Source organism: Hypanus sabinus, chromosome 10 (assembly GCF_030144855.1).
Source record: "Hypanus sabinus isolate sHypSab1 chromosome 10, sHypSab1.hap1, whole genome shotgun sequence".
NCBI classification, from domain to species: Eukaryota; Metazoa; Chordata; class Chondrichthyes; order Myliobatiformes; family Dasyatidae; genus Hypanus; species Hypanus sabinus.
This window is the reverse complement of record NC_082715.1, coordinates 111,709,922-111,724,058: the sequence shown is the minus strand read 5'-3', so window position 1 is coordinate 111,724,058 and position 14,137 is coordinate 111,709,922. Positions and strand designations below refer to the sequence as shown.

The following is a 14,137-nucleotide window of genomic DNA, read 5'->3' as shown; positions in this document are numbered from 1 at the left end:
CCTATCGAAAGTTGAAAGGCCTAGACAGAGTGGATGTGGAGAAGATGTTTCCTATAGTGGGACAATCTAGAACCAGAAGGCAAACTCTCAGGATTGAGAAATATCTATTAAGAATGGAGGTGAAGAGGAACATCTTAAGCCAGAGTGTGGTGAATGTGTGGAATTCATTGTCACAAGTGGCTAAGGAGGTCCCATCAGTGGGTGCATTTAAGGTGAGGGTTGATAGATTCTTGGTAATTCAGATGTAAAAGGTTATGGGAAGGAAGGAGAATGGGGTTGAGAGGGAAATGGATCAGCCATGATCTAATGGCAGAGCAGATTCAATGGGCCAATGGCTTAATTCTGCTCCTATGTCTTATACTAAATGCTGAGCCAAAGTTGATAAACAGCATCCTGCATTTATCAGGAGGGACAGAACAGAATGGTATGCAGAGGCTATGGGATCATCAATGCACCAATTTAAGCGATAAATGAACTGGAAAGGGTCCAATGTAGCATGAAGATGGGATTTCATGTGATCTATAACCAACTATTCAAAGCACTTCATTACTGTTGACATCAATGCTATTGGACAGTAGTCAATAAAGCTCCTCCAGGGGAAGTTGGGGGGGGGGGGCCTTCCTCACTGGCACATCATTCTGTGTATCAAATACTGCATAAAAGACATGCAGCCTATCAGGGAGAAAAGCATCCCACCGTTAGTGTGCAGGGTGGACTTGTAGTCCATTATGGTCTGACTGCCCTGCCATATGCAGCTTATGTTTCTTGTGAATGATCCCATTTTGCCGCCTTGAAGGCATGGGAAAGCGTAACTCTTGCTGACCTGACTTATCCCCTGATCTAAAGGCAGAATCCCGACCTCTCAGCAATACTCAGAGCTCTGCTGTCAACCTTGAGTGAAAAGCTTTGTTTGCAGGTTGTGTATTTTTACACAAAATATTGTGTAGCTGCTGATGAAGGAACTGGTATTAATGTTACCACATCCAACATTTTTATGAGGTCAACCCACAACTGGTGATGTCAAAGTAAATTTATTATCACAGTATGTATATGTTACCATATGTAACCTAATTTTCTTGCAGGAATTTACAGGAAAATAAAGATACAAAAGAATTTATGAAAAATATCTATTCACAATCTAAGACTAACAATGTGGCAGGGTGGAGATATGCCTCTACCAAAGGTGGTATAAGGTGCTCCTTCCCTCCACTAGCCTTGGGCCCCCACCCCAACAGGGTCACGTGAAGCCATGGGAGCAGGTGATGGATAGTTGTATGAGCAGCTGGTTCATATCACAAGTCCTCGTTTTGTGGCCACTGATGCCAGGCAGATAATCTCTGAAGAGTTTTGATAATGGTTGGGGTCACCCATCTCGTAAAGACGCTTCCCAGAAGGCAAAAGTATACCACTTTTGCAGAAAGGTTTGCCAAGAACAATCATGCTCATGAGACCATGATCACCCACATCATACAACACGACACATAATGATGATGATGTTGATAACAACCAATATGCAAAAGAAGACATATTGAGCAAATAAAAACTAAATGATACTGAGAAAGTGAGTCGTAGTATCCTTAAAAGTGAGTCTGTAGATGTGAAATCAGTTCAGAGCTGTGAGTGAAGTTATCCACACCAGTTCAGGAATCTAATGGTTGTTGAGTAACAACATTACTTGACCTGGGGGGTGTGGACTCAAGGTTCTTGTACCTCTTGCCCAATGCTGGGAGCGAGAAGAGAGCATGACCTGGATACTGGGGTCTTTGATGATGGCAGCTCCGTGTAGATGTGCGCAATTTTGGGGAGGACTTTGCCTATAACGGACTGGGCTATATCTACCACTTTCTGTAGACTTTTCCATTACTGGGCATTAGTATTTCCATACCAGGCCATGATGCAACTAGTGAGGATACTCTTCACTGTGCATCTATAGAAGTTTGGCAAAGTTTTAGCTGACATGCCAAGTCCACACAAACTGCTAAGAATGTAGAGGTGCTGTTGTGCCTTCTTTCTGATGGCACTTATGTGCTGGACCCAGGACAGATCCTCTGATAATGATAATGCCAAGGAATTGAAAGCTCCCCGTCCAGCTCTTATCTTCTAATGAGGACTGGCTCATGGGCCTTTGGTCTTTCCTCCTGTAGTTGATAATCAACGCCTTAGTTTTGATGACGTTGAGTGAGACGTTGTTGTTGTAGCACCATTCAGACAGATTTTCAATCTCCCTCCTATATGCCAATTCATTACCACCATTGATTTGGCCAGCAACAGTGGTGTTGTCAGCAAAATTAAATGCAGCATTGGAGCTGCTAGCTAAACAAGTAGGTATAAAATGAGTAGAGCAGGTGCCTATAGGAGCACACAGCCTAGTCTACAGGGACACAATTGAGAGCATCCTGACTGGCTGCATCACTGCCTGGTATGGGAACTGTACTTCCCTCAATCGCAGGACTCTGCAGAGAGTGTTGCAGACAGCCCAGCGCATCTGTAGTTGTGAACTTCCTACTATTTGTCACATAATTTGGAGTTTCCAGTTCCACTAAAGTGAGTCACAGTAGTCCTCTGCAGAGGAGGACTCTCTCCTCCAGCTCAATGAGGCATATTACTTCATAATATTCTCCTTTCTGCGTGACATATTTCCTATTCAGGCAGTTCCTGCACCAAAAAGGGCTATATAATACATATATAGGCGTAACTTACATTCATGATCGATTGTGGGGATAACTTAGGTAGTGATGAGAGGAAGAAGTGGGAGTGTGAGAGGAGTACATGTGTATTTTTTAAGGAAGTGTTAAATCACGAAGTAATGTTTGCAAACTTGTAGAGGCCACAGTGACAAGGACATATCTAATGATGTTGTAATATTCTATTCAGCTCAAATGTCTTCATTTAGCACATCAGAAATAGGTAAATCTGGTGGACTTCAATGCCACTTTCAGACAATCTTGGTACTCTCTCCATTTTCTTCCTTCTCCATGATAAACGTTGTTACATACCCTGTGGGTATCTGGTGACTGTCATATGACCATGATGTAATTGAGGCTCTGCTGGGCATAATGTAATGGTCTTGTGATGGTGGAATGATGTAACTTCCCTGCCAGTGAGAGGTCATGTGATGGTTTTTTTCAACAAGGTATAAAAGAAGAACCCCTCCCTGTGACGCAGGTCAGTTCATGGCTTAAATCGTCAGTAGCTCTGTTCTGCTGCGTATTTGATTTTATGACGCAGTTTTGTTTTAAAAGTGGAGTTTTAATTTTTAATGTAAGAATTGTTGTGCCGGCAGTTCTGAAAGTCGCTGCCAGTTAAAGTCCAGTCGGAGAGTGAAGATTTGTCGGCGGTGAAACAGATTCGACCTTATTTAATCTTCATACAAGGAATTAGTAACTTGCAATCCAAGATAGCTCCTGCTTTGCTAAAAGGGCAGAAAGAGCTGGATGCAGTGTTTTGCCATGGAAAGGTCAGTTCCTTTAAGCCGTTTTATTACCTTCGCCGTAAATCCTTCGGGCAAGGCAAACTTCGGCTAGGATCAACAGTAATGTCACGAAAGAGAGTTTATTACTTCAAGGAAAGTCTCTACTAACTGACTGTAAATCATTTTGGACTTTTTGCAATACTACTTTAAAGAATTGAGTTCGTATTTCTCACTTTAAGAACTGTTCGAGCTGCCGTATAGCAGCCAACTTCTGGTTAAGTTAGTTGTTTGTTTACTTTTGAGTTTTTTTTTAGCAGTGTTTAATAAATGTTTTATTTGTTATAAAAAACCTGTCTCAATTATATATTCATTGTTGCTGGATCGTAACAACATAATGTTGCTACAATTCAGCTACCATAGGCAGTGTGCCTTCAAAGGTTGACACCCATCTCTGATGCCGCAAAGCAGAGTGGTTAGTAGTTGTGAAAGACTTGGTGCACAGATCTCAAATAACACATAATTTGGGGTGGAACCCTCACAATCACTGTGCACACATCTGTAGCCAACTCTGCATTCTTTTTGTGGGTACAATTTAGCTCTACCATCATATATAATATTTCAGCACATCAGAACTAAAGTTTTAGCCAATGGCGTTGTTTGTTATTCAAACTCAATCCACTGTGAAGTGCTGGAGATGTGAGATAAAGACAAACATTATGAGAAATACTCAGCAGGTCATGCAAGATATTTGGAGAGAAAAATAGCTACTTGTTGACCCCTCACCTGGCTTTCATTCTGAAATACCGCAATATTGAGATGTTTCCTTATCATTATTATCACACATAAACAGTTTGACACACCTTCTTTTTATCACAGTCATCCAGGTGATTCTGTATGAACTGGATACTGGCTGTGAAATCTGAGGAGTTAAACTCATATGGAATACACCAACCCAGTGGACCAAACTTACGCCGCTCCTGACAATTGGAAAAAAGAAAAACAAATTCAAGTAAAACCAAAGCCAATCAGACGGAATTAAGAATAATTACACTTTACTAGTAGGGGGATTTCAATTTACCCAATTTTAGGATGAGAGATTAGAATATATGGAATTTTTTAGTGCACATGAGAGCCTCATGAGCAATATTATAGCTAATCGGACCAGAAAAGTATTGGATATAACCTTAAGGAAGATAGTTGGGTAAGTGTTTGGAGTGTCAATGGAGAACATTTTGGAAATAGTAACTGTAAGACTCAAGGTAGTTATGGGAAAGGATAAAGATGGTCTGGAAATGGTGAAGGAAATGGCCATTCATTTCCAATTCAGGCAGGTGTATGAATCGAAGGGAAGACTGCAGGAAGTGTTCTTAGCCTTTTTTGTGGCAAGGATGTCATGTTTAGGAGTTTCTGATAGATTACACCTGGCAAGTGACAGCAAAGCATTTTGTAGATAGGTATAAATTATAGCCAGTTACGCTGATGCAAAGAATGAATGTTTAAGGATAATGAATGGAAAGCTAAACACGTTGGTGTTTAATCAAAGATGATGTTGGGCTTCTTGAGTGCTGTTGGGCATTCATACAGGGAAAATATAGAGTATTAGCAAAATTAATTTAGAACATCAGAAAATGAAATAATATGCCATTCAGTTCCTTATGTCAGGTCTCCCATTCAATATAATTAAGTTTTTTTTAATTTTGGTAGTAGTTTCCTGAACTAACACTATAACTCTTTATTTCTTAATATTTAGAAATCTATCATTTTTTTGATTCCTGAACAAGAGAAAATCTTCACATAAAGGGCTGGAGAAGGTGGAATCTGATAGGAGAGTACAGAAGGCCATTGAAGAAAGGAAAGGGGGAGGAGCACCAGAGGGAGTTGCTGGGCAGGTAAGAAGAGAGGGAAATGGGGATGGGGAATGGTGACAGAGGGGTGGGGGGCATAACTGGAAGTTCGACCCTGAATGTGTTCATCAAATGAGCTGCCAAAGGTCCCTTAAATAGAGATTAACAATGATTCAGTATAATCTGTATCAATGAATCTCTTCTTAAAGTGATCCTAAATGATCAACTCCTTATTTAGAACCCCCAATTCACACACCACAAGCAAAGTAAAAATAATCGACCCTGCATTTATTTTATTTTTATTTTATTTATAGATACAGTGCAAAATAGACCCTTCTGACCCAACAAGCTACCGATTTAACCCTAGCCTGCTCCCAGTATTAGAGTGGGGAGGCTTGGGCAAGGTAAGTACCTGATAAGTTTCTTCTTATTCCCTCTTCATTCTTCATCTGTTAGTGCATAGTCAGTGTAGTGAAAATGGCTCCGGGGAGTGTGTTCTTTGTGTAAGATGTGGGAATTCTCAGAGACTTCCAGCCTCCCGGATAACCACACCTGTGCCAGGTGCACTGAGCTGCCGCTCCTCAGAGAACATATTAAGGAACTGGAGCTTCAGCTCAATGACTTTCAGCTCACGTGGGAGACTGAGGAGATGATCGATAGGAGCTACTGAGAGGTAGTCACCCCTTGCAGGTCTCTGGTGCTGTGGCTCAGAAGGGAATGGGGGAGAAGAAGACTGTAGTAGTGAAAGGGGCTTCCAATAGTTAGAGAAGTAGACATGAGATTCTATGGATGCGGCAGAGACAACCAGGTGGATAGTATGTTGCCTTCGAGGTGCCAGGGTCAGGGTTGACTCTACTTCATTCTAAACGGGGAGGGCAGCCAAAGTCTTGGGATGTATTGGAACCGATGACATACAGTGTCTATAAAAAGTATTCACACCCCCCCCCCAGAAGTTATTATGTTTTATTGTGTTACAACATTGAGTCACAGTGAAACATATGAACACAGAAAACCTACAGCACAATACAGGCCCTTCGGCCCACAAAGCTGTGCTTACCTTAGAAATTACCTAGGGTTACCCATAACCCTCTATTTTTCTAAGCTCCACGTACATATCCAGGAGTCTCTTAAAAGACCCTATCGTATCCGCCTCCACCATTATTGTCGGCAGCGCATTCCACGCACTCACCACTCTGCGTACTTACCCCTGACATCTCCTCTGTACCTACTTCCAAGCAACTTAAAACACTGCCCTCTCGTGCTAGCCATTTCAGCCCTGGGAAAAAGCCTCTGACTATACACACAATCAATGCCTCTGATCATCTTATACTCCTCTATCAGGTCACCTCTCATCCTCTGTCACTCCAAGGAAAAAAGGCCAAGTTCACTCAACCTATTCTCATAAGGCATATGCTCCCCAATCCAGGAACATCCTTGAAAATCTCCTCTGCACCTTTTCTATGGTTTCCACATCCTTCCTATAGTGAGGCAACCAGAACTGAGCACAGTACTCCAAGTGGGGTCTGATCAGGGTCCTATATAGCTGCAACATTACCTCTCAGCTCCTAAACTCAATCCCACAATTGATGAAGGCCTTCTTAACCACAGAGTTAACCTGCATAGCAACTTTGAGTGTCATATGGACTCGGACCCCAAGATCCCTCTGATCCTCCACACTGCCAAGAGTCTTACCATTAATACTATATTCTGCCATCATAGTTGACCTACCAAAATGAACCACTTCACATTTATCTGGACTGAACTCCATCCTCCACTCCTCAGTCCTGTTTTGTATCCTATCAATGTCCTGCTATAAGTGAATTTAATTTTGCTTTTTTAACACTGATCAACAGAAAAATTAATCTTTTGTGTCAAAGTGAAAACAGATCTCTACAAGGTGATCTTAATTAATTACAAATATAAAACCCAAAATAAATGATCACATAAGTATTCATGCCCTTCGTCAGTATATAGTAGATGCACCTTCCCAGCAATTACAGCCTTGAGTCTATTTGAATAGGTTTCTTAACAACTTTGCATATTTGGACACTGCAATTTTTCCCCATTCTTCTTTACAAAACTGCTCAACTCTGTCAAATTGCACAGGGATCATGTCCAGCCACAAATTCTCAATTGGATTGAGGTCTGGACTCTGACTTGGCCACTCTAGGATGTCAACTTTGTTATTGTTATGCCATTCCTGTGTAGCTTTGGCTTTATGCTTGTGGTAATTATCTTGTTGGAAAACAAATCTTCTCCCAAGTCTCAGCCACCACCATGCTTTACTGTAGGGATGGTGTGTGCTTTTGATGGTGTGCAGTGTTTGGCTTACGCCAAACATAGCGTTTAGTTGGAAGGTCATAAAGCTCATCAGATGATACAATCTTTTCCAACTGACTTCAGAGTCTCCCACATGACTTCTAGTAAACTCTGGCCTAGTTTTCACGTGAGTTTTTTTCAACAGTGGCTTTCTCTTTGCCACTCTCCCATAAAAGCTGCAACTGGTGAAGCAACTGGGCAACAGTTATTGTATACGCAGTCTCTCCCATCTCAGCCACTGAAGCCTGTAACTCCTCCAGAGCTGTCATGGGTTTCTTGGTGGTCTCCCTCATTATTCCCCTTCTTGCATGGTCACTCAATTTTTGAGGATTGCCTGCTCTAGGCAGATTTACTGCTGTGCCATATTCTTTCCATTCCTTGATGATTGACTTCACTGTTCTCCAAGGGATATTCAACGACTTGGAAATGTTCTTGTATCCATCTCCTGACTTGTGCTTTGCAATAACCATTTCATGGAGTTGCTTGGAGTGTTCTTTTGTCTTCATGGTGTAGTTTTTGCCACGATACTGACTCACCAGTAGTTGAACCTTCCAGATACAGGTGTATTTTTACTAAAATCAATTGAAACACCTTGACTGCACAAAGGTCTCCAAAAACAGATCTCCAGTTAACTAATTATATGACTTCTAAACCAGTTGGCTCCACCAGTGACGAAATGGTGTGTCATATTAAAGAGGGGGGTGAATACTTATGTAATCAATTATTTTGTGTTTTATAATTGTAGTTAATTTAGATCACATTTTAGAGATCCATTTTCACTTTGATACAAAGAGTCTTTTTCTGTTGATCAGCGTCAAACAAGCCAAACTATATCCACTGTAATTCAGTGTTGTCAAACAATAAAACATTAAACCTTCCAAGAGGGGTGAATAATTTTTATCAGCATTGTAGGTAGGAGGAGCGAGCAGGTGCTGAAGAGTGAATTTACAGAGCTAGGTAGAAAGCTGAAAAGCAGGACCTACAAGGTAACAATCTCTGGGTCGCTGCCTGTACCATGCACCATTGAGGTTAAGAATAGGATGATTCAGCAGATGAATGTGTGGTTGAGAAACTGGTGCTGGGAGCTGGGTTTCAGTTTTCTGGATCATTGGGATTTCTTCTGGGGAAGGTATGACCACTAAAATAATGGGTGGGTTACACCTGAACCTGAAGGGGACCAATATCCTTGCGGGCAAGTTTGCTAGCTGTTGGGGAGCGTTAAAAGCAGGGATTCCCAACCTGGGGTCCATGGATCCCTTGGTTAATGGTAGGGGTCCATGGCATTAAAAAGGTTGGGAACCCCTGGTTTAAACTAAATTCGTAAGGGCATGGGAACCAGAGTGAGAGGACTGTTGGTTTATAAGCAGAGGCAGTGTGTAGTGAAACTGTCAGGAAGGACAGGCAGATGACGGGGCAAATTTGAAGACAGTGGAGTGAGTTGCAGTGTAAAAGAGGGACAAAATCGAAAAGAATGACAATACAATACAGTAGCCAGGATGTGGGCTACAAATTACAACGGGAGATAGAAAAGGCATGTTAAAGGGGCAATGTTATAAAACCATAAGATATAGGAGCAGAATTAGGCCATTCAGCCCATCGAGTCTGCTCAACCATTCCATCATGGCTGATCTCAGATCCCACTCAACCCCATACACTTGCCTTATTACCATATCCTTTGATGCCCTGACCAATCGGGAAACTATCAAATTCTGCCTTAAACATACTCACGGACTTGGCCTATACCACAGTATGTGGCAGAGCATTCCACAGATTTACTAGTCTCTAGCTAAAGAAATTCCTCCTTACCTCTGTTCAAAAGGGTTACCCCTCAATTTTGAGGCTGTTTCCTCTAGTTCTGGATATGCCTACCATAGGAAACATCCTGTCCACATCCATCCTATCTGGTCCTTTCAACATTCAGTAGGTTTCAATGAGATTTCCACCCCCCCCCCCCACATTCTTCTAAATTCCAGTCAGTACAGGCTCAAAATTAAAATGTTAACCCCTTCATTCCTGGAATCATCCTCATGAATCTGCTCTGGACTCTCTCCAATGACAACACATTCTTTCTGAGATATGGGGCTCAAAACTGTTAACAATACTCTAAGTATGGCTTGACTAGCATCTTATAAAGGCTCAGCAGTATCTCTTTGCTTTTATATTCTATCTCTCTTGAAATAAATGCCAACTTGTAATTGCCTTCATTACCACAGACTCAACCTATAAATTAACCTTCTGGGAATCTTACATTAGGACTCCTAAGTCCCTCTGCACCTCTAACATTTGAATCTTCTCCCCATTTAGATAATAGTCTGCACTATTGTTCCTTTTATCAAAATGCATTATCAAACATTTCTCAACACTGTATTCCATCTGCCACTTTTTTGCCCATTCTTCCAATTTGTCTAAGTCCTGCTGCAATTGCATTGCTTCCTTTGCAATACCTACCCCTCCACCTATCTTTGTATGATCCACAGACTTTGCCACAAAGCTGTCAAATCCATTATCTAAATAATTGACACACATGCAAAAAGCAGCGGTCCCAATATTGACCCCTGAGGAACACCACTAGTCATCGGCAGCCAACCAGAAAAGGCCCCTTTTATTCCCACTTGCTGCCTCCTGCCTGTCAGCCATCCATGCCAGTGTCTTTCATGTAAAGCCATAGGATTTTATTTTGATAAGCAGCCTCATGTGTGGCACCTCTGAAAATCCAAGTAAGTTACATACACTGCCTCTCTTTTGGCCACCCTGCTTATAATAATAGTCATAATAGTCATGGGAGATTTCAATATGCAGGTAGATTGGGAAAATCAGGTTGTTGCTGGATCCCAAGAGAGAATTTGTAGAATGCCTACAAGGTGGCTTTTTAGAGCAGGTTGTGGTTGAGCCCATTAGGGGATCAGCTATTCGGGATTGGGTGTTGTGTAATGAACCAAATTTGATTAGGGAACTTTAAAGTGAATTATCAAGGCATGAGAGAGGGGTTGGCTAAAAATGATTGGGAGGGACACTCAAAGGATGATGGCAGAGCAGCAATGGCTGGAGTTTATGGGAGAAATTCAAAAGGTGCAGGGTAGATAAATCCCAAAGAAGAAGCAGTGTTCTAAAGGCAGGATGATGCAACTGTGGCTGACAAGGGAAGTCAAAGACAACAAAAAAGCAAAAGAGGGGATGTATAAAAGAGAAAAAATTAATGGGAAGTTTGAGGATTGGAAACTTTTAAAAACCAACAGTAGGCAACTAAAAAGCTGTAAAGGGGGGAAAGGCTCAGAAGGTGGTGCTGGTGTACATCGATGACTCTCTGTGGGCTGCAGAAAACTGTATCAGTTTTCCTCTAAGTATTCTCCGATTGAATTACTTTTGCTGCAATCTGCAGTATGTAAATATCATCTTAACAATGGGCTACAAAATTACATCAATGATCTTTAGATCTCACGACTGACAATCAAATACAGAGCAAAAGTTATGAGCTCCAGTGGAGCAGTTAAGTGCAGTGTCTTTCAGGGTTATTGCCATGGCTGGAAACACGGCAGGAGAGGTGGAATTCTGACCAGGCTGAAGCACAGAGGGATAAGGCCTCCTCTACCCAGCATCTTGTTGGCAAACGTGTAGTTGCTGGAAAATAAGACTGACAATCTCAGGGCAAGGTTGCTGAGGCAGATCTCAATTGTTTATTGCATTGAAGCTTGGTTAACTGCAAATACTCCAGGCACAGCTATACATCTAGAAGGTTTCATGGTTTTTAGAATGGATCAAACTGAGAACTCTGGTAAGGAAAAAGGTGGTGGCATGTGCTTTTTAGTCAATTTTTGTTGGTGCATGGTCATTGGGGTTGTGTTGGCCCCTTGTTCCCCTGACTTAGAGCACTGAACGATTAAACGTAGACTATTCTATTTGCCTTGGGAGTTCTCAACCATGATCCTGACTACAGTTTGTGTACCACCAGTGGCCAATTATAAGCAGGCACTCGCGAAACTGCATGATGTTGTCTTCAGGCAAGAAACGGCCCATCCCAACATATTTCAAATTATAGTCAGCAACTTTGACCAGGGCTGTTTGAAGAAAACCCTGCCCAATTATCACCAGCACATAACCCTGTTGCACTAGAAATTCCAAAACATTAGACCACATTGTACCCTGGATAATGGACTACCTGACTGGCAGACTACCACATGTGTGGCTTCATAGTTGTACGTCAGACATGGCTATAAGCAGTGCTGGGGCCCCACAAGGGACTGTATTGGATCCCTTCCGGCTTACTCAGACTTTAGATAAAACATTGAGTCATGTCATCTTCAGAAATTCTCTGAAGACTCAGCAATAGTTGGGTGTATAAAGGGAGGACAGGAGGATGAATAGAGGGCTCTGTTGGAGGACTTTGTCAAATGTTGCAAGCTGAATCATCTGCAGCTCAACATGAGTAAGACAAAGGAAATAGTGATGGATTTTAGGAAGATTAAGCCAGCATTGCTCCCTGTTACTATTGATGGTGAGGATGTGGGTATGGTGAGGATTTACAAGTACCTGGGGGTGCTCCTGGATGACAGACTTGAGTGGAACACCAACACAGAGGCTGTGGACAAGAAGGGCTAGAGAGGCCTCTACTTCCTGAGGAAACTGAGGTCCTTTGGAGTATGCAGGCCTGCCCTTCACATGTTTTGCCAATCTGTTGTTGCCAGTACAGTGCGGTGTTGTGCTGGGGCAATGGCATCAACAGGTGATTAGAAAGGCTGACTCTGTTATAGGAGTCAAACTGGATGCACTGGAGGCCGTGGTAGAACAAAGGACCCTTCAGAAAATCCTAGCAATTCTGGACACCATTTCTCACCTTCTGCATGCTACCTTGGCTGAAAAGAGGAACACTTTTAGTAATAAACTAAGACAACTGCATTGCTCCAAAGAGTGTTATATGAGGTAATTCTTACTATCAGTCAACCTATAGCTGGGGAAGTGATAACTCCCTCCTGTTAGACTGCTTGTGGTAATTAATTTTTAAAATTCTCTCTACTTCTCTTCTAATATCTATATCTGTGCACTTGTAATGCAACTGTGACACTGGAATCTTTGGGATCAATAAATATCTATCTATCGATCTACACAATAATAATGAATGCCTATTGTTCCTTTCTGAGATCACATTTGGCAAGTCAGACCATTTGTCTGTACTCCTACTACCTGCATACAGACGGAGCCTAAAAAGCAAAGCTCCAGATATCAAGGAAACTAAGAAATGGTCACAGGATTGCTTTGAGTCAGTGGACTGGATCATATTCAAGAACTCACCAGGGTCATAACAGACTTTATTATAACAGCAGAAGAATGGGGTTGAAAGGGAAATGGATCAGCCATGATGAAATGGCAGAGCAGATTTGATGGGCTGAATTGCCTAATTCTGTTCCTAAGTCTTAACGGTTTAATCGCATGACAATTTACAAAGACCAATTAATCTACTAATTGTTTGGTCTTTGAAGCGTGGGAGGAAAGTGAAATACCTGGAGGAAACCCATGTGCTCACAGGGGCGATGTACAAACTTCTTGCAGACATTGTTAGAATTGATCTCCAAACTGCAATGTCCCAAGCTGTAAAAGTCATGCTAACTGCTTTGCTACTGTGGTGCTCCACAACAATTTACCACAAGAACTTTTTATATCTCAGTGATATCTTCTCTCATTCTTATAAACTCACGATGATTTAGGCTAATCTTCTTCAGGACATACTATGCTTAATGGTTTAACAAGTTAATGGAGTAATCTTTTAGCTGGTACAAATTATAACAGGTACTGGAAGGAATGATTTATTTATTTCAGAGAACTGAACATTGATCAAGTAGTTAATTTGTCCTCACTGGGGTTAAGCCTCTCAAATATTGCCTGGGCAGCTATAATTGAGGCAGTGGAGAGAGTTTAGAATATAGAATGTAGAATAGTACAGCATAGTACAGGACCTTTGGGCCATGACATGGTGCTGACCTTTTAACCTACTACAAGATCAATCCAATGCTTTCCTCTCACATAGCCCTTAATTTTTTTTCATATATGTGCCTATCTAGGAGCATCTTCAATGTCCCTAATGTACCTGCCTCTATCACCACCCTTGGCACACATTCCACACATCCACTAATCTCTATATTAAAAATCTGTTGGCCCCCACTCCCCCCATACTTTCTTCAAGTCCTCTCATCTTAGCCATTTCTGCCTTGGGAAAAAGGTGCCTGGTTGTCCGCTCTATCAAGACACGTCTCATCTTACTTCACAAAAAGAAAAGTGCTAGCTTGCTCAACTTCTCCTCATAAGACATGCTCCTATTTCATTACTTCTGTTCTATGTACCTTGGAAACAATGTGAAGGCATATAGGAATCAGCATCAAAGTCCTTCATTACAGGATCTTTAGCATTTAACCACTCTAAGGCCATAGATTTTATAAGCTTCTGGTCAATTGTGGGAGTACTATTAAAGCAAGTGGTATTGAAAATGATCATTGTGTAGCACTTGACTTGCAAATGTTACTTCAACATCTAAGCCTAAACATTATGCAGGTCTGCTGCACGCAGGATTAGA

The 14,137-nt window shown here is 41.7% G+C and overlaps 1 protein-coding gene across 1 annotated transcript in view; it reads right to left on the bottom strand.

Annotated features, from left to right (window-relative positions):
• LOC132401348 (dynein axonemal heavy chain 8-like) overlaps positions 1 to 14,137 on the bottom strand; it is an 895,336-nt gene that overhangs the window by 33,524 nt on the left and 847,675 nt on the right. Inside the window, exon 87 of the mRNA XM_059983478.1 lies at positions 4,273 to 4,389. Within this exon, the coding sequence (XP_059839461.1) occupies positions 4,273 to 4,389 (117 nt within the window). The remainder of the gene's footprint in view (positions 1 to 4,272; positions 4,390 to 14,137) is intronic.